Source organism: Vulpes vulpes, chromosome 12 (genome assembly GCF_048418805.1).
Source record: "Vulpes vulpes isolate BD-2025 chromosome 12, VulVul3, whole genome shotgun sequence".
NCBI lineage: Eukaryota > Metazoa > Chordata > Mammalia > Carnivora > Canidae > Vulpes > Vulpes vulpes.
In genome coordinates this window covers 169,705,909-169,726,532 of record NC_132791.1, presented here as the reverse complement: position 1 = coordinate 169,726,532, position 20,624 = coordinate 169,705,909, and the positions used below count along the sequence as shown (strand labels likewise).

Below are 20,624 nucleotides of genomic sequence, written 5' to 3'. Positions count from 1 at the left end.
AGGCCCTGCCCACACCTCAATCTGGGACCCGGGCCTCCTGACCTGGGAGGATCAACTTCTGCTGAATGAAGCCACCACCACCCCCCACCCCCGCCCCCGGGCGTGTGGCCTTTTGTTAGGGCAGCCCCAGGACACCAACATAGCCTCCTGAGCACTGCACCCAAAACCCTCTGAACCCGCAGACGCCCCAATGAGCAGCCTCAGAAGGCAGAAGGTATCTGTTTCTGCAGCATCTTTATGATGGAAGGGACACAGGTCTCACCGGGGGACGCAGGCAGCCGTACCAGGACAGCGTGGAGGCCGGGCCGACCCCCTCCCACTCAGAAGAGTTCCAGGGCCGCAGCCACCGTGCTCTGCCCGAAGATGAAGGTGCCCACGAGCACGGAGACCACTCCCCACACCTCCAGGCAGCACCTGCCAGTTAACATATACACATCAACACGCTCTTCTCGACTCCTGTGCAGCCAAGCCAAGCACGTGCAGAGGGCGTATCCCATGAAGCCAGCAGAGTCACCAATTTGGAGAAAAACCCATATTATTCTCCCTCACCTGTAGGGATGGGTTCCGAAGGCAACTGGGATAATTAAAACCTCACACTGCAACTGTTAATTGAGGACTTCATTCCTCCCTAGCATTTCATCAAAGCCAAAGAAATGGCAGGGGGAGACACCTTTCCACTCCTTTCCCTCTGGGAGCAAGGGGAGGGGAATGAAGCCCCGCTGAAAATGAGGAAGGAGGAGAAAACCCAAAGTCACCCACGATCAGGACAGTGTTTGGGGCTCCAGGGTAAGGGAGGCAGAGGCGGTCGGCCCTGGTGGCCACTGAGGACATGGGCATCTGTGAGCTTCATGACGTACCGGCCCACACTGCACAGATGGGAGACGAGATTCCCACAAATGGCAGGGCTGCCAGAGACATTTCTGGCCCCATTAACAAAGGCCACGGGACCCGCTGTCACGGACAGACTGTCCAGTGAAGCAGAGTCGTGAACGCCCCCGTGTCGGAAGCAGGGAGAGCGTGGTCCGTGTGCCTGGGGCCTGCAGGCTCCTGGAGCAGCGCTGAGGGATCACAAGGCCCTGCAGCGGCACCAGCATTAAAAATATCTTCAAAGCCCGCCAGTAAGAACTGTTGTGAGCTTGGATCAAGGCACAAAACAGAAGCGGCAGGACCTCAAAGACTGTCGTGGGCAAGAGCCCTTGTCCGGTTCAGAGACATCCAGAAGGCCCTTCTCCACCCAGAGGGAGACAAAGCCTATCCATGGGTAACTCCCTGTCCCCTCACCTGCAGGATGGCCGTCCTGTATGGCAGGGAGGGGAGTGAGGGCTGCCACTGAGGAGGTGACTGGCCAGGACCTGCTGGCTTGCAGAGGGGATGCGCGACCCTACTGGCCACATGGCCTCCAGAACACAGGGTTCCATTAACAGGACCAACCTGTGCCCCATTCTGCCTGGGTCTGAGTGCAGGATGGGGAAAGATGTGGGGCTGAGGACCTCCAGGGCCCAGGAAGAACCTAAACCCACATACAGCTCCCAGCATGGACTATTCCCCTCTGAGCAGCAGGGAGAGCCGTGCTTAGACGGACAGCACGCAGGCCCCAGGGTCACAGGCCGGGGTTCCATTCCTGTTGGACTCCCTCTCACCGCGTGGATGAGGGCACGTCCCATGGTCAGCAGTTTTCTCATCGGCAGGACAACGGGTCTCCGTGATCCCTGCCACGTGCTCATTCTGTGTGCCCTGAGCCCATTAAGTGCCCACCCATGCTGCCACCATTGCCTGGGGACACTCACTTGACTCGTGGTGCTATGGGTTCGACGCCGACGGCACAGATGAGGCACAGCCCTGCAGAGGAGACACCACGGCAGCTCTTCATGGTCAAAACCAGAGCAACCACGCGCTCCAGAGAGCCCCATGAGCACCCAGTCAGCACCCAGCCATCCCCAGGGACCCGGGAGGCCAGCCAGGCCTTTGCCCAAAGCGGCCCCCCAGGCACAGCAAGCCAGCTGTGGGGTCCTGGCTCAGCAACCCCCTCATATCTTGGCCCCTCTGAGCCAGTCTTCAGATGCCAGGGTCTCTGGGATGACACCTCAAGGGCCAGACTTGGGGCTGGACGCCTGGGATGCTTTGGGCAGCAGGCAGCTGTGGATGTTTTTTCTTTCTGGCTAATAATTCTCCTGGGATTTGAAGCCAAACAGTTCCGCCTAAAGCTTCCACGGCACCTTCCTCCTTGAACCCTTCCTGGCCGGCCCTTCCCAGCATGGACAACAGCTAGGGCTGAAAGGGCATCCAGGCCAGGGGCACCGAACCCCACTGACTGGAGTCTCAGACTCCAAATAAGCAGGGCCGAAGCCAGCAGACCCGGAGCAACCGGAGGCCAAGGGAGGCGGCCACGTGACCACGGCCCTCGCATCGGAACGCGCTTCCCGGGGCAGAGGGAGCCGGGGTCGTGCCCTGAGCACCAGCAGGCGCCACCAACGTCTGCTTCCCCGGGAGGCCCTTCCCGGGCTTCCCAGGCCGCGATAACCCTCAGGCCACCTGGACTCACCTTGACGCACTCACACCGGGGAGGTTTGTCAGAAACCATCCATCGTGGAAACCACGTTTGCCTCCCAGGTCAGGGAACAAGGTAAGAAAAAGATGCTCACGGGGCACCTTTGAACCATGTGAACTCCGTGTAACTGGCAACGTTTTTTTAAAAATAAGAGGAAATCCCACAGTGAGCGGCAGCAAGGCGAGAGTGGGCGTGTGGAGCTGACTCGGCCGTGCTGTGCGGCCAGGCCTCGGGCCTCGGCGTCTCCCTGGCAGGAGGGGATGACGACAGCACCCCCAGCAGGCACGGCCCCGGGCGGCCAGCGCGATGTTTAACCTCGGGTGTGTGCGGTCCCCAGCCCGGGTCTGGCTCAGTGGCCAGGACCGGGAGCCATCCTACGTCTGTGGGGCTCCCACAGCCTCCAGGCCCCAGAGCTCCAGGACTGGGGGGCCCCACAGAGCGGAGCAGGTGCCTCACCTGGGAAGATGAAGATGAAGAAGGAACTGATGCCCCCGATGATGCCGATGATCTCGCTGAGGTCGGGCAGGAACAGGGCCATGGCCAGTGTCACAGCGACCCACAGCACGGTCAGCAGCCCCCGCACCCACGGCCCCGAGGGCTCCGCCAGGGTCCTGGGCCCACGTGCCCGGCAGCAGCTCCTCCTCCAGAAATCCTGCATCACCGACCTGGAGGCCACACCAGCGTAGGCGGCTCCAGCCCCGCCTCGGGTGCCCCGCAGCCCCTCCGATTGCCCTGTACGCCCAGCAGGGCTCCGGTCCCCCAAGGACCACGCCAACCCTCCTGCGGCTCGGTGTGCAGCAGGCCGTCACAGAGAGGGCCACGCGGGGTGCGGTTCTGGGAGGGCTGGGGAGCCGGGCTCCAGTCCCGACCCTCACTCTCTGGGCCGCTCTGGGCAAACCGTCTCAGTCCCCCCTCTGCATTCTCCTCTATGGGGATCCCCCCAACACATGAGCCCGCGAGGTACCTGGCGGGCCCTGAGCCTCAGTGGAGCCTCATGCCCGGTGGCAAGCAGAGCCCCAGAGGGCCGGGCCTCACCTCCCCAGGAAGAGCGCAATGGGGTAGACAGTCACGATGGAGACCCCAAAGAGAGCCCGGGCCACGATGACGACCACGTCATTGCCTGGGTAAGACATCAGGATGTCGGCAGAAACTTCTGTCCCAAAGGTCAGGAAGCCATAAACCCCTGGGGAGCCGAGAGGATGGAAGCCCAGAGAGAGGATTAGGAAGACACCAGGCCGGTGGCAGAGACGAGACGGAGAGCACCGCACGGGTCACATGGTCAACGACACTGCCAGAGTGGCACAGACACGGACGGCAGCCACACCTGCCGTGGGCACTGCCTCGCACAGGGGCCCCAGCGCTGTGTCGTACGCCTGAGGCTGACGTAACATTGTGTGTCCACCACGTGCAAAAAGTACTTCTTTTTTTAATGTCACATCCCCACCTGCTCCGGTACGGCACACTGACCGCACCCAGCTCCTAGCATCCTGAAGGCCCTCTTGGGAGCCAACAGAGGTTCTAGAAGGATTCTCCAAGTTGCGGAGGCTTTCCTGCCAGCGGATACTCTGCGCTTCGGACTCAGAACGCCTGCTGGCCGAACCACGGCTCATCCTTTTTTCTGCTCCCAGTGCTGGTGTGAGAGGCCCACTCTCGGGAGCACCCGGCGCTCTGGCAATTATCACGACTGCTTCCGTGCCCCGTCCACCCCACACCTGGCAAGGCACCCACTTTCCTGACCAAGGGTGTCAATGGTTGCCGGAATCACACAGCGAGTGACGGCAGGATCAGGGCACCAGGCCCTGGCCCCACAACCCAACCCCCTCGGCACCCTGGGCACCTGCCCTGTCACGGTACTGTTCATCCCTGGCCGAGAGCCACACCTCATTTCAGTTTCTCTTTAGGCCCTTTCCATGAACCTGCTGGCCCCGGAGGGGACTCTCAATCACCAGGTCATGGCCCTCCCGCCCAGAGGCCACAGATGGACCTGACCTCCCCTGCCGGGGAAAGGTTACCCAGCTAGTTTCTCAGGTGATCACGAGAGTCCAAGGAGCCTGAGACGTTGGCGGCAGCCCAAGGGCTTCCCAGGTCCGCAGCTCCCAAAGCTGGGTGGAAGAAAGGGCCCCTGGGCTGGAGGGAAGCGGCCAGCCAGAGTCAGCCTGAGACCAGGGCATGCTGTGTGACCTTGAGCATGTCACAGCCCTCTCAGAGACACGCTCTGTCACCTTTGGAGACCCTTCTGCCTCTGGTAGAGGTTTGCAAGCACCCAAACCGGTCAAATCCACAAGACCGTTTTGTGAAGTGACCCAGATGTGACGCCGTGATGACCACCATCACTGTGCTGACAGCCGGGGACAGGGGGCAGCGTGTAAGAGCAGGGCCGTCGGGGCCAGCCGGGCCAGGGTTTGGGTCTCAGCTCTGCACATCTAGTCAGGAGACCCTGGAGAAGCCGTGGAAACCCTCTGAGCTTAGTCACCTCATCTAGGAAACGGGGACCTTCCCTACAGGGTAAGGATTCAGTGGGTGAGAGCTCCCACACCGCTGAGCACACGGGAAGCACCCTATAAGCACACGTTAGTCGGGGTCCCCTGCACTCCCTACCCAGCTCCGCAGCGCCCCAGCGGGGCCTTACCCGTCAGCGAGTAGATGAGGCAGCAGGCCAGCAGGGACAGCACGGAGACCAGGGCCCAGTGCGAGAGGCTCTGGTTGCGCATGCTGCGGTAGATGGACACTGCAGCTTCGTGACACTGGAAGGCAGGGGTGGAGCTCAGTGGGACTGGGGCTGGCGCGAGAAATACCTGTAGCAACCTAAAACGTCCCAGCGCCCCAAAGCTCAGAAGACCACCCAAACATCCGCCAACCGTGGAAGGTGTAAGGAAATCGGCAGAGGGTCACACGTGGAATATTACACGGCACCGAAGAAGGATGGACCCGACCACATGCCTGCACACGGGAGAGCCTCACAGCTGTAACGCTGGGCAAGATGAGAAAACGTGCTTCCGTGGACGGGAAGTTCAAGTTACAAGCAAAGCACGCCAGGACCAGGGATCTCGTCGGCAGCACCACCGACGTCTGGGGCAGTCCTGCCCGAGTCCTATCATAGGATATTGAGCGGAGTCCTACGATTCAGTGGGCCTCGTCCCCCCACTGGATGCCAGGAACACTACCGAGGGCGGGGCTGCCCCCTGGGACAGCGTCTGGGATGGGGTTGGGCGGAACGTGGCCACACAGCCACCCACCGAGGAACGGATACACAGGCTGTGCTCCATCCGTGCAGCGGAGCATTCCGCAGCCGCAGGAGGCTACAGGCTACGACACGGATGAACCTCAAAAACACGCCAAGGGACAGAAGCCGGTCACGAGGGACCGCACGCTATAGGTTCCATTAACATGAAATGTCCAGGACAGATCTGGAGAGAGACAGGTGTGGTGGCCGGGGCCCGGGGACGGACCGGAGCAGGCAAGGTGTCCTCCTGGGGCGATGGAAGTGTCCGAGAACAGACTGTGGGGAGGGCCACACAACTCTGTGACCCTGAGGTACAGAGGACCTCTGAGGCGTACTCTGCAGAGGAGTGAACTGCTATGTGAGTTACAGCTCAACCAAGCTGTTTAGAAATCACAGCAGCAGGGGAGTCTCGAGTGTGGCCAGGAGGCTGGGCGCAGGGCCCGCAGCCCACCTTGCACCTCCCCGGCCCTCGGGACCCCGCACAGGCTGGACGCGGAGCCCTGCTAAGTGTAGGGGGAGGGGAGCCATCTGACCAGGCCAGAGCTCCTGAGGACAACAGGCGACCTCCCCCTGCCCCTGCCCCTCTGCCTTGCCGCCCCCTCACCTACCTCCTAACCACCCTCACCTACAGCTGCCCTACCCCCACCCCCAGGTTCCAGAAGCTCCCGGCATCGGATCCTGGCAGCCCTGGGCCCCAGCCCCATCTCCACCCGCACCCCCAGCCTGCAAGTCACATCCTCTCCCAGCTCCCCTCGCTGCCTCCCGTGTCCCTGGAAACCACAGCCCAGGCCCCGGTTGCTAGGAGAGGCGGTTGAGGGAGCCAAGGCAAAGGTGAGGGGGGCACCCCTCGTAAGCATCTGGAAAGCCGCCCCCGCAGCGCAAGCCTGCCACACCATATGGTGCCGGGGCACGGGAGGGAGGGATGCAAACCACATCCAGACAGACCGCTGACAGCAAAATCATCGCTTCAGATCTTTCAAAATATTGGGTGTGCTAGAAAAAATGTGAGAAACTCCTGTAAGCGGCTTGCTAAGCCCCAGAAGCGATCTATCAAGTGATTTATAAGGAAGATAAATGGAAATGTTCCAGGATTTTTTTTTCAAACACGATTCTCAAAGAAAATGCAAGATGAAGAAGAGAAACAGGAGCTGGTTGGCACAGAAGGGAAGAGAAATGTCAGGCCAGGAGGCCCTGCTGTCGGGCCTGGACCACATGCCCCTGCAAACTAGATTTTACTTTGGGATGGTTTTGGTGGTGGTGGTGTGCTGCGGAGGTGGCTGTTTTTAGGAGGGAGGCAAAGCTTTCCTAAAATAAACAATGAATGGAGTCAGCTGCCAGCTGCGAAAAGACTGGAAGACCCCAACCAGGACCAGAGGCAGGGAGCAGGGGCCCAGCCCGCCACCGCTCCCCTCCTGCACCACGTGGGTGCCTGGCTTGCCCCATGTCGCTCTCCCTCCGCCCGGGACCCTCTCCCCCAGGCTCCTCAAAGTTCTTCTTTGGCATCGGTGTTTGGGAAAGGCCACCTCTGAATCTGCCCCCTGCAGGGCTACCTCAGAAGACCTCCCGCTGGACTCCACACACACGGCCCATCCTCACCGTGACGTCCGCTCAGAGACCCTGGATGTTGCACCCCGTGGGGCCCACCACACAGCCACCTGGACACCTGCCAGCCCTCCTGGCCTGCAGGCCTCCTGAGGCAGTATCTCTCCCCTGCAAGGCGCCTGGGGCAGGACCCACCTGCATAAAGGTGTTCTAGGTCTCTGGTCATGCGACAGTCCTCTGAGAATTTTGCAGAGGACAGAACAAGCTCTGGATCCCCACACTGTACCCCACACCCAACAAATGTGCTGTTGGTGCTGGGTTCCTGGGTTCAATGGCAGCTCACTCCTCACTGAGCCCAGATGCCAACCCACATGCACCGTCCCCAGGAGACAGCCCATCTCGTCCTATGGCAAGTCTTTGAGCTTCCTCCCTGACAGGGGGCCACACTCTCCCCAGGGAGCGGGGCATCACCACCACAGCGTGCAGCATCTCACTCCCCCACAGGCCCCTGCTGAGATTACCTGGAACCCAAAGCAGATGGTGGGGAAGACACTAAATACAGAGGTCCAGGAGGAGGGTCTGCAAAAAGACAAGAATGGATGTTTATCACGAGTGCAACTCAAAACAGTCTCAACTTAAAGAGGAGTTTTCAAAAAAAAAAATAAATAAAATAAAGAGGAGTTTTCAGCAATACCAGGAAAGTGCAACAGCCCGACCATGAGACCGGTTCTTCATTACCAGGAGGAGGACACATGTTAAATGCTGTGCCTTTTTTTGTTTTTTTAAAGATTTTATTTATTCATGAGAGACACACACACAGAGAGAGAGAGGGGGAGAGAGAGAGAGAGAGAGGGAGGGAGGGAGAGAGGGGCAGAGACAGAGACAGAGAGACACAGGCTCCATGTGGGAGCCCGACGTGGGACTCGATCCCAGGTCTTCAGGATCATGCCCTAGGCCGAAGGCGGCGCTAAACCGCTGAGCCACGCTGGCGTCCCAGTGCTGTGCCCTTTAAGTGAATCTGCGCTGATGTGGGTTCATGCGACCTTCTCCACGCAGGCTGAACTCGGGCAGGACGTGGCTGGAAGGAATTCCCACCTTCCTGCTGAGGTTGCCTGGTCCCATCAAGGTTAGGGGCGGGGACACAGGCAGCACCCCTCAAATCCAGCAGCGCAAGGATGGCTCAAGTGCCATCCTCGCTGCCTAAGAGGATGGAGGTGCACAGGGCAAGATCATTAGGTTCAGCCCTCTCGGTGGTCCCCAGACGGGGAGCCCCCAGCTTCCTCTGACAAGGAGCTCTGGATGCCAGCCCCTGGAGCCTTAAGGGACAGAGAGACAGAAGCAGCACCTGCTGGCCTTGGTCCCTGGTCAGCTCTGGCCCATTCCTCTCTTCCCTTCCTCCCTCCCTCTGCCCTGGGCCCCATCCTCCTGGGCCCTCATCTCCTTGTCCTGCCCTGATGAGGTTGTCACATCAGCAGCAGCCTCCATAGCTAAACCTAAGGCTGCGGCTCAGCCCCATGTGACCCCAGCAACAGCATTTGGCAGCAATCACTGCAGCCAGCCTTCTTGAAATTTTGTTCACTGACTTCTGATTCCTACCTTCTATCCTCTTCTATCCTGGGTTGAAGAATATCCCCCCAAACGTATATCCCCTGGGAACCTTGGGACAAAGACTTATTTTAGAGGGGCTCCTGGGTGGCTCAGTCAGTGAAGTGTCCGCCTTCAGCTTAGGTCATGATCCTGGGGTCCTGGGATCGACCCCGCATTGGGCTCTTGGCTCATAGGGGAGTCTGCCTCTCCCTCTCCCCACTACTCATGTGCGCGCGCTCGCTCTCAAATAAATAGAACTTTTTTTTTTTTTTTTTTTAAAAAGGCTTATTTGGAAATAGTCTTTGTAGATTTAATTGGTTAAGGTGAGATCACACTGGAGTGGGGTGCGTGCTAATCCAACGACTGGTATCCCTACAGAGAGAAGAAACAGACAAGGGAAGAAGGCCCTGTAAGGACAGAGGCAGAGACTGGAGGGATGCGCCCACGTGCCAAGGGGCGCCATAGATGGTGGGGTCACCAGAAGCTGGAAGGGGCAGGAAGGAGCCTTCCCTAGGAGCTAGAGGGAGCATGGCCCCACCATACCCTGTCTCTGGGCTTCCAGACTCAACTGGGGAGCAACTTCTGCTCTTCTCAGCCACCCAGTTTGGGGTCATTTGTTGTGACACCCCCAGCCTCCTGCTTCACCTTCACTCTCTCCTTCCACAGGCTCCGCCCCCCTGCCCCTGAACTCCTGGGGCCGGGCTGGGTACCAGCTCAGGGGCGGTTCTTACCCAGCCTGGCAGCCTGAGGTGCCACCTCTGGGCTGACACCAACCACATGTCTCTTTCCAGTCTGGAGCCCCCTCTGACCTCCAGACAACAGGTCCAACTGGCCACCTGATGTCTTCGCCCGAGGCCTCGGAGCTGCCTCCAGCCTACCACGTCCCCACATGACTTCCTCCCCCAGCCACCTGCTCCTGTCTTCATCCCAAGAAGAGCACGGCCACCCTTCCCAGTGTTCAAGCCCAAAGCTCAGTTACCCTGGTCTCTTCTCTTTCCAATGTTCTACTTCCGATCTGTTGGCCAGGAGGGGCCACGTAATTTGTGGAGCCTGGTGCAAAATGGACATACTTCACCCCCAATCCCCTCACTTATTCAACGGAGAACTTCAGGACAGCAGCAGCAGAACGTTAAACCAAGTACAGGGTCCTTCTGGGACAGGGCCCCAGTGACCATACTGGTCACAGGCCTGTGGCATTGGCCCTGCCATGAGCAGATGTGATTTTAAGCCCTACTTTGCTCAAAATCCTGCAGCAGCTTCCCAGCCAAACCGAAGTCCTCACCATGTGCGGTGTCCCTAGAGGATACCCCCACCCACCCCCAGTCTTGGCCTCGCTTCGGCTGATCAGGCCACACCAGCCTCCACACATTCCTGCTCCCTCTGCCCAGGCACCTATGCCTTGCTGGCCGGCTCTGCTGCCTCCATGCTGTGGGGGGACAGGTCTGCAACAGCCTAGGAGCTCCAGACTGCTGTGGCATTTAGTGCCTGTGTGTCCCTCATCTGTCCTTGGCCCTTGCTAGTAACAGCTGAGTCCATCCTGAAGAAGGACAGGGGACTCCATGGAGCTCTGTGGCATCAGAGACATGAAGGATTTCACAGAGAGGTGCCCGGACTTTGTGCAAACCACAGGGAGGCAAGTGTCCCTCCTGCAAGGATCCCCCTGCAGCGCCCCCGGGAGCTGTAAAAAGCCACCCCCTCCAACTCACCTCAGTGCAGGCCGGGTCTCGTGAACGAGGCCCTGGGGCCCGAGGTAGTACTGCACCATGATGACCAGAGCCAGGTAGCAGGCGGCCAGGGTGCCTAGGATGCTAACAGACGGTGTGCAGCGTTAGGGGCCTCTGTGGTGTGGCCACAAATGTGAGGGGACACCAGCCCCGCCAGGTAGAGCCCAGGGGGCCACCCAGAGTAGGGTCTGAGTGCCAGCTGTGCCCAGCTGTTGGGCAACATTCTCACTGCTGAGTCTCAATTTCTATGTCTGTGCAATGGGGACAGTGGGAAGACAGCTTCAGGCAGGGCGCTCCTCTGGCCCAGAGGTCAGATGAACCAAATTCCTGACCAGGCCAACACCTGTGAAGGTGTGATGGCTCCAGGTACCCCCGTTTCGCCAACAAAAGCCGTACGGCTGCTCAGATTTGGCATCGCAGTCGGGATGCCTTGGGCTTGGCCAGGCCCCAGCGGGGAGCACCCCGACCCAGCTGATAGGACAGGGGAGCCAGGCGAGGGCTGGACACGCCGAGGGACTCGGTCTCCTGCGTGCTGCTCCTCTGTTCTAGCTCCCAAGTGAAAGGTCTGTGGTCACACACAACAGGAAAGGCAGGCGGCAAACCCTGACGGATGCTTGTCCCAGACTTTATCTTTTCAAAAGTACACATCAAGCCTCAGATGGTAAAATGAGAAAAGTGCGTGTGTGTCCGGTGTCTGTGCCTGAGTGTGCGCAAGAAGCCTGTAACGATTAGAGAACGACGCGCCAGCAGCAGGTCACGTCAATACGGGGAGGGTTTATCTGTTTTCCATCACGTCTACATGCTACTTGTATCATTTTCCATCTTTTTTTCTGTTTCCGAGTGGGAGGACCGATGCCGGCAGCTTCCCTGATCCCAGGCGGAGAGAAGACCGGCCGAGGGGGACCCGGCCCGAGCCAGCACCCTGCCCGGGAGCAGCTGCAGAGCCCGACGTACCTCGTGTACTTCTGGAACCCGATCTCCCGCGGGGCCGACAGGGGCAGGATGACCAGCGCGGAGAGCAGGGTCAGGGTGAAGCGCTCATCGGCGTACCAGGGCGGCGGGGCCGGCGGGGCGCTGGGCAGCAGGAAGTCACTCACTGGCGGTGGGAGGGCGGGAGGGCAGCACCCGCTGAGAGCCCTGCACGCCCCCGCCCGCGCTCAGGGCTCGGCCCCGGGGTCCCCTGCTCCGGGCCCGTGGGGGGTTGGCCGTGGGCACCAAGTCAGCCAAGGGCGGGAAGTCAGCAACAAATGAAAGACAAATAAGAGGCCCTAGTGTTTTCGTAGGAGATGCCTCTGGTTTGCTCCAGAGCTGGATGGGTGTGTGGGGTGGGGGCCTGGAGTGGCCTTTCGGTGCCGGTGGTGGGACACTGAGCAACCACATGTTCACATGCCCTGGACCGGAGGAGGAGGGCAGGGACGAGCTGCCCAGGTCTGCTCCGCAAAGTGTCGGCTAGGGGTCACCTGGGGGTACTTGGCTGACCAGATGCCTCGGCTGGAGGATCCTCGATGGCTCCACACTGGGTGCCTGGTGGGGCCGCCTGGGATCCACTGTGCCCTCCCCTGCAATCTCGGGGACTCTGCACCCAGCAGGCTGGGCTGTGGCAGGGGAAGCTCCTGAAAATCCCGGTACAAACTGCGTGTCCTCTTAAAGGCGAGGCCTGAACCTGGCACCGCATCACATGGGCCAGACTCTACTGGGCCAAGGGGTCTTGGAGCCCCTCTGATTCAAGGTGGAGGGGACACAGACTCCCCCCACCTCACTCCCGGCTTCCACCCACCTCTCAGTGGAGGCGATACCCACGAACCTGGGACCATTTCTTCATCCTGCTGTTTGGGGCGGGGTGGGAGAGCAGTAGTGGGGGGAGGAGGGTGTGGATGGCAAAATGGGCTGACGCTGGGTGGGGCACTGAGCTCCCTATAGCCCTGCTGCTGGGGCTGGGAGCTAGGGGTGGTTCAAGGCCACACGGGGCTGCTGGCTCAGGGGGACTCTAACCTTTCTTTGGGCTTCACCAGATGCTCAATAAAGCCAGCCACGCAAAGATGCAAAGAAATGAATGGCTTCTCAGAACAGCTTTTTTTTCTACTGAATCACTGCAAAGGGAGAGTCCTAGCTTGAGGTCGCTCCAACAGGCATCCAGTTCTGGGCAGGACAGTGAAGCAGGTGTTCTGGGCCACAGATGCCCAGGCAACGCGGGCACCCAGAAGCCACATGGCCTGGGAAGGGGTGCAAGCCCCGCTCATGCATCTGGAACTCCTCAGTCAGGAACCCAGCTCTGACACCTGGGCTCCAGCAGCTCCTCTTGAGCCCTCATTTTCTAGAGCATTCCTCGAGGTCTTTTAGCACCTGTCACTTTTCATCATTTGTGCTCAGTGCATGCAGCGACAACCCCAAGCTCTATTCAGCCCTCCTCCCAAGAAGCCTGGGCTTGCCTACAGAGAGACACAGTCCCAAAGACCTAACCACCAACACACACGCAATGCTCTGTCCATCCCAGTCCATCTACCCAGGGCCAGGATGGCTTGTATCCTCCTCATTGCTCTAATCTCTCCAGCTGCCCTACTCCTGAGCCGGAGCGCAGCCTCTGAATCCTTTTCAACCCAGCACCACCCCAGACAACCAGAGGTAAAATCTGACGTGACTCTACTTGCCACTGGCAGGCAGGGTGCTTTTGTGCCCATTTATGCACTGAGAGGTTCAGATTTACCAACCTCTGTGCTTTCTGGGGGAAGAGTACTGCCCAAGACATGGAAGCCTTGTGTTTCAACATCCCAGCACCGGGGGCCTTCTCATTTTTGGTTCGAGTGGCAGACCAGAACAGCCAAGTGGAGAGACCGAAATCCAAGCATATACATAACTGCTTTCCAATTAAAAATCTAAACACAATGAAAACCAGAAGCCATCAAGATGATAGAAAAAAAAAACCCAAACAAACCCAAGACCCAATCACATGCTGTTTGCAGGAAACGCATCTGAAACTCCCAGGCACAGTCAGGCTCACAGCGAAATAGCCCGGAAGAGAGAAAAAGCCAGAAAATACTCATCTTAAGGAGGCTGGGGTGACTATAATTCATAGCTGAGAAGGTCGATTTGACAGCAAAGTACTACCAGAGACAAAAAGGGATATTTCATGATGATCTAGGGACAACTCATGGGCATGAGCCTGATAACTGAGCTTCAAACACCAGGAGGCAAAAATGGACAGAATTAAAAGGGCAAATAGGGGGTGTCATCTGGGAGGCTCCGTCTGCTAAACGTCTGAGTCTTGATTTTGGCTCGGGTCACGGTCTCGGGGTCATGAGATGGAGCCCCGCATCTGAGCTTGAGATTCTCTCTCTCTCGTTCTCTCTCTGCCTCTCCCCCTGCTCACACTCCCTCTAAATAATAAATAAAATCTTTAAATGGTCAAATAGACAAATCTACAATCACAGCTGATTTTAAGACCCCTCTTTCAGGAACTGATAAAGAGACAGATCTAGTTATTCCAGTTAGAGAGAGAGAGAGAGAGAGAGAGAACATGAGCAAGTGGGAGGATCAGGCTTCCTACGGAGGAGGGAGCCAGATGTGGGGCTTGATCCCATGACTCCAGGATCATAACGCTCATCCAACCTGAGCCACCCACGTGCCCTGAATAACTTGATTTGAAAACAACAACAACAAAAAAAACCCCCAGCAAGGCTATGGAGGACCACCTGGAGCTGGAGCAGAGCTCTCGAACACACCACCCAACTGCAGAATGCACGTGCCGTAAGAGTGCATGGCGCGCCCACCACATTGGGGCCCAGCCCAAGTCTGAAACCATGTGCAGGGTCTTCTCTGACTGTGGCACAAGAAAGGCAGAGACCAAACGGGATCCAGAAAACTCTCAAGGATCTGGAAACTGAACCACACAAGTCCAAACATCACAGGAGCCAAGGAAGGAATTGCAGCAAAAATTAGCACAGATGTTGAGTGGAATAAAAAAAGGAAAACAGAGCGTATCAAAGTATTCGGGAGGGAGGGTGGCATGCAGCTAACGCGGTGCTCGATGGGGGCCAAGAAGCCAAGGGGGCCTGGGCTCAGTCCTGGAGGCCCACAGATTCAAGCTGTTACTGGCTCTCTCTCCATCAGGCTTCTTTGCAGCTGGTTTGGCTTCCCCGCCCGTACACTGGGTCATTGCCACTAGACGCCCAGCACAGCCCTCTCCCTTTGTGACCCTCGGGGTGCCCATAATTACTACTACGGATCTCCCTCTGCCACAACATGAGGAGCTTGGCCCTGCCCCAGGCCCTGCCCAGTACCCACACCCCGCTGGTCAACCAGAAGCCCCTGGGGATTTCCCCTATTTCCCCTACCCCCACCCCAGCACCAGTACGTACGCTTCTCCAGCTGGTCGCCAATCACCCTGAGGAAGGCCACGGAGATCATGAGCAGGTTGATGATGAAGCAGGCCTCACACAGCTTCCCGACGGTGGGGCCGCACAGCCCTCCAACCACACCCTGGTAGGTGGCCTGGCCGCTGATGGAGGCGGCGTAGCCGAGGATGACCAGCCCGCTGATGAGGAAGACCAAGGAGACCTGGGGAGCGGGACCGTGGGGCCAGGGCATACCCCGCACTCAGCACCCGCACCAGCTGCCCCTTACACTTTTGATACCACTTCCGCCTGCAGCCCAGGGGCCTCTCCCCGATGGGCCACCAGGCCTTCCTCTGCCCTGAGACCAGAGCTACAGAGCAAGCAACCATCCAGGCCTCTAGGGCTGTATGGCCGTGCATCTGGGGCTCATTCATACCACCCTGCTCCACTCGGCAAATGAAGCATCAGAAACCCAGAGAGTCTAAATTCCTCTCCTGAAATCCCATGGTTTCAGGTTAAGAATACATATCACCGGGAAGGGTACGACAAATGCGTGTGCACAACCCACACCCATCGAGACAGCACACACTGCCATACCCTGAAGCCTTTTTCTGCCCTTTCCCACTATCATTCTGCTCCTGTCCTGACCCCAGAAGAAACCACTGACCGATCTTCACACCTGGCTGCTTCCACCCACAGTAACGTTTGTGAGGCCCAACCATACTGGGGGCACCAGGACTTTATCCCTATTTTTGCTGAGTGCTAGCCCATCACCTGGAGAGAACCACACTTGGTTTATCCAGTCCCCTGATGACACACATCTTGGGAAGGAAGTGAACTTTCTAGAACAAGTGACGTGGAAGACGTACGTTTCATCCTCCTGGACACACACCTAGGAGGAGAATTGCTGGATCACAGAGTAGGTGCAGGTCTACCTTTAAGAGTTCACCCGGCCGCTTCTCACAGTGGTTGGGCCACAACACCCTCCCCTGGTGATGTTGTCCCTAAGCTGGACTCGGTCTCCACATTCCCATGAAGCAGAGCCATGCAGGAGTTGGGGGACATGGCCAAGAGGCCTGAGGAAGCTGGAATGTCTGTCTTCAGACACAGTTCATGCCACTGGATGAAAGTATTACCCCCAAGAGGAACTTGAAGTGTCAGAATCAGAAGGAACATCTTTATCCAGGCCGTCCCTGTGCCTGGGCCCCTCTCTGCCTCCAGCACCCCCCTCACCTGGGCCACTCCCACCCTTCCCCCTCCTCTCCGAGGACACCTGCTCCACAAGGTCTCCTAATGCACGACCTCGCCCCCGAGATGGGCTAAGCCCTCCACTTCGGGCTCCCACAGAGCCATGTCTTTCTTGGGCACACTTCTGTCCATACCCAGTTGTGACTTGTTGGCTACAGTCTCTGCAGATGTAAATAATATGGATGTAATTCAATAAAAAAGGAGTCTTTGCAGGTGTAATTAAGCATCTTGAGACGAGGTCCTTTTGGATAGGCCAAGTGTCTCTTCGAAGAGAAGGTCATAGGACAGTGGGGCAGAGATTGGAGAGATGTGACCACATGCCAAGGGACACCTGGGCCCACCTGGAGCTGGAAGAGGCAGGAAGGATCCTCCCCTCGAGCCTCCAGACAGAGCATGGCTCCACCCATGCCAGGTCAAGACTTCTGGTCTCTGGGACCCTGCGAAGGGACTTCTGTTGTTTTAAATGCTCTGTTTGTGGTCCTGTGGTCCAGCGGCCTGAGGACACAGGTACTTACAAGTGTCCACGTATCACGAGGTTCTCAGGCCTCTCTACCCCCAGACTCCAAGCTCCATGAGGGCTGGGATGGTGTCTGTCCTGCATTATCTTTTAGCCCCAGGAAGACACCCAGTACATGGCAGGCACTCAGGAGGAATTGTGGACAAAAGGAGGGGGTGGTGGGGTCAGACAAAGCCTCTGCCCATGAATGCCTGTCTGCCAACGCAACGATCCATCCATGTAGGACAGGGTAGCCCACAGGAATGGCCCCGAGCGGCAGGACAGCAGAGCCCTTACCCCATGCCCAGGCCTGCCCAGGCCTGGTCTCTGAGGCTCCAGAGAGGGTCAAAGTGCATTGAAATTTCATGAAAGCGCCAGCACTAATGGGATCATCAAAGAGACTCACAACCTCACACCATGACCTCCCAGCCGTGTGGTGTTTAAATGCTAATAAAGGGCTAGGTGGGCTCACTGGCCAAGAGAAGTGGGGGAGGTTGTTGTCTGGGGGGCAGGGAATGGGGTGTCGGTCCCCAGCCTCATTCCTTTCCTTGTTGGCAGTTTAAGTTGATTCATGTTTGGCCTTCCATCTACTCAGGGCAGGAACCTTGAGATCAACCTGCAAGCCACGCAGGCAGCAGCCCCATCACCTGGGAGCTCCTCAGAAATGCATGACCTCAGGCCCACCCAGACCTGCTCAATCAACAACCACATTTCAGCAAGGTGCCCAAGGAGACTGCACGTAGCGTAAAGGGTGGGACCCCACGTCCCCGCCTCACAGCCCTCCCCACTGCCCTGGCAATGGCCACACCTGTGCCTGACCACCTGCTTCCTCATTAACTGTGACTGGAGATCAGGCTTCTTTCTTGTTGTTCTGAAGAGGGGCCTTTAGGCTCCACACATGCCAACACAGCTAGCTTTCCCTTCACACGCACCTGGACAAGTTCTTCATTTCTGCTGGGGCTCAGCTCAAGGCCACCTCTGCAGGGAAGCCTTCTCTGACAGCTCCGCTCCGTGTGCTGAGACATCCCACCCCTCCATGACATGACCCTTTCAGCACCGCCACTCCCTGAGACTATCTTATTTGACTTCTTGTATCTTATCTGATTTCCTCATTAGAACAAGCTTCCTGGAGGACAGAGGCTGCGTGGTCGTAGCCACCCAACATCAGAACAGGCGCTCGGCCAACGCTGGGGGGGTGGGGGGGCACGGTTACACCGGACACTACATGGGGTTGGAGGGAGCCGTTTCCAGGAGGACAGGAAGGCCCCATGGCCCTCACCAGCCGGCTGTGGAAGGGCTGACCACCAAACTCAGCAGTCGCCATCAGCTTGGGGGAAAGGATTTCAAGTAAGATGCAGCTGTGCTAGTGTGCGGCCGTCTCCCTGACGGGCGCTCAGGCCTGGACGTCCTGCGAAGGGAATTCAGGCCCGACGTCGGGGCCACGCCAGAGGGCTGAGCCTGCTGAGTGGGTGTGAGGGTGTCACAGCGGCTTACACCTGATCTGACTGCGCTCAGGGTTCGACTTTCATCATCGGGCTGCAACCAGCTGGTGCAAGAAGTCAACTGGCCAGGTGGGCGGCTCCGGGGCGGCGCCTTCCCCGCCCTCAGCAGCCTGGGGGGGGGGCTCTCTGCCCAGGGCCGCAGCGGGATGATCCTCTCCCCAGAGCAGTTGAGGGGGCCCCAAAGCAAGTCTCAAAGGTGTCAGCTTCCACAACAGGCAGCTCCACAGAAGCAATGCCAGAGATCCCACCCCGAGACACCCCCCCCCCCGAAATACTCCACAGGGGCTTACCAGCTCCACCAGGAAGGCGGGGACCACCCCACCCGCCTTGTAGAAGGCCCAGGGGAAGTTGAGGAGGCCAGCCCCCAGTGCAGATTTCAGGAGGATGAAGACGGCGCCCAGCGAGGACAGAGTGGGGCTGGCGGCCGCAGGGACCGGCTTCTCCCGGAGGCCTGGGCGGCCGCGCGCGGGTCCCTCCAGGGCTAGAAGCAGCAGCGGGGTGGCAAGAGGGGCAGTCTTCGCCCTGCCTTCCAGGCTGTGACGTGTCTTGCTCCCCGAATGTCCCTACGCCACGGTCGACCTCGCGTTGCCCCCTTAGGTTACCTGTTTCTGGGCTGGCCCCCCCTCCCCGCCTTGGGTCTTACCCCTTCTGCCCTCAACCTCCCACCAGTCATCCTCACTTGGGCCCTCCCATGAAAGCCTGAGGCCGCCCCTGCCCCCCCAACTGCTCTCCCAGCCTCCACTCCCCCTGCCCATCCCAGCACATCACCCTTACCCCCAAACCCAGACTCCAGGGTGAGACTGTCCTCAGCCATCAGGGACAGGGCTCAGGCTCGTTCGAGGTGGTGCAGCTGCATTTCTTGGGTCCCACCAGTGGAAGAAGGAAGATTCTAGCTCTGCCAGAGGGTGGGAAACGAATCAGGAATTAAGAGAGCCTTAGAAAGCATGGGCTGGGGTCACGTCCCCACACCTAGGGGGACAAGGACAAAAGGCTGAAACCATCTGTCCCAAGAACTTGGAGCTTCTGAGACTCCCAGCCTGAGGAGGGGTCTTAAGACTCCCTCCCCTCCCCCGCCCTGGTGAAGGCCCCTCCCAGGAGGCGGGGCTTGCCTGGCCGCCTGAGGGTCAGAGGGAGCCCAGCTGGGAGAGCAAAAGGGGCAGGCCTGCACCTCATCTCACCCACTGGCCTGGGTGCGGGGTCCCCCTCCAGGCCCCCAGTCGAGGAAGAGAGCTTAGAGCTCAGCGTCTGCACTTGCTCACAGTGTGTGATCTCTCTGAGCCTAGTTCCGCATCTGCAAAGGGGTCCATGCACCCACCCTGCAGCTCGCAGTGGGCTGCGGGGCCGCTGTAGACTCCGTGCAAAGTCCTGGGCAGTCAGCAGGTGCTGCGTCAAGAAGCCTCTGAAACGAATGTACACACAAAACACCTGGGGTCTTGTTAAAAGGCAGATTCTTCTTTTTTTTTTTTTTGTAAGATTTTATCTATTTATTCATGAGAGACAGAGACACAGACAGAGGGAGAAGCAGGCTCCATGCAGGGAGCCTGATGTGGGACTCCATCCCGGGACCCCGGGATCACACCCTGGGCTGAAGGCAGGCGCTAAGCCGCTGAGCCACCCAGGTGTCCCTAAAAGGCAGATTCTAATTCATTGTACTTGGGGTGTACAATCTTAGCCCAGATCGCACGTTACTCACAAGCTACGAGCTCCGGAGAGGCAGGTGTTGCTGGTTGGGACCAAACTTTCCTCCGACCTGATCTGTGGGCTGTGATGGTGGAGTACAGGAAACTGCATTCTGAAAATGCAGGCCCGTCCATGAACGTCACACCTTGTATTCAAATGGGAACCTGCTTATGCCCGGCACCCAGCTTCGAGTGCCCTTGAAGGCGCGTCACAACACAGCATTTCTGACTCCCTGGGTCTGAGAATCTGCATTTCTGACCAGGTCCCTGGTGATGCCGACAGAGCTCATCCAGGGACCTCCTCTTGAGGACTGAGGCTCTAATTAAACATCTGCAGTGGCAGGGCCTCACCCCATCAGTCCTTATCTGGCAGACACCATATCAGCGCTGAGGGCCTTTTCTCCGTGTGGTTTCCAACGGTCTCAATCCCCTGTGTCACCAGAGGACTGTTTATGCCTTTGCAGGCTTCGCATGGAGCGTGCTCAGTAAGCGCTAGGCCTGCTAGATGGCCAGCCTGTTGGCACAGACAGGAAAAGGGACCTGGGATTGTCCCCAGGAGCACGCAGCTGGACCATGACTTGGGTGGCATTTACGTTCCCACCAAGTGAGCAATGCCAGGAGCCCAGCCCTGCAGCTGGGGCCAGGCGTGTATCTGAGTCCTCACATCGAATCCCAAGAGGGTGTCACCATCGTGCTCCACAGGGGAGCACCTGTCAGGCCTGGGTATGTCATCCCCAAACCTGC

At 58.5% G+C, this 20,624-nt stretch overlaps 1 protein-coding gene across 1 annotated transcript; it reads right to left on the bottom strand.

Annotated features, from left to right (window-relative positions):
* Positions 1 to 215: 215 nt before the first annotated feature.
* SLC38A8 (solute carrier family 38 member 8) lies at positions 216 to 20,317 on the bottom strand. Its single transcript, XM_072731442.1, has 13 exons — positions 19,895 to 20,317; positions 19,517 to 19,600; positions 18,976 to 19,096; positions 18,492 to 18,682; positions 14,980 to 15,178; positions 11,579 to 11,720; positions 10,607 to 10,708; positions 7,835 to 7,892; positions 5,178 to 5,292; positions 3,584 to 3,731; positions 3,005 to 3,213; positions 1,788 to 1,839; positions 216 to 414 (listed from the first exon to the last, which is right to left on the bottom strand). The coding sequence occupies exons 3-13, from the start codon at positions 19,013 to 19,015 to the stop codon at positions 321 to 323; spliced, it is 1,350 nt and encodes a 449-aa protein (XP_072587543.1). The 5' UTR covers positions 19,016 to 19,096; positions 19,517 to 19,600; positions 19,895 to 20,317; the 3' UTR covers positions 216 to 320.
* Positions 20,318 to 20,624: the final 307 nt, after the last annotated feature.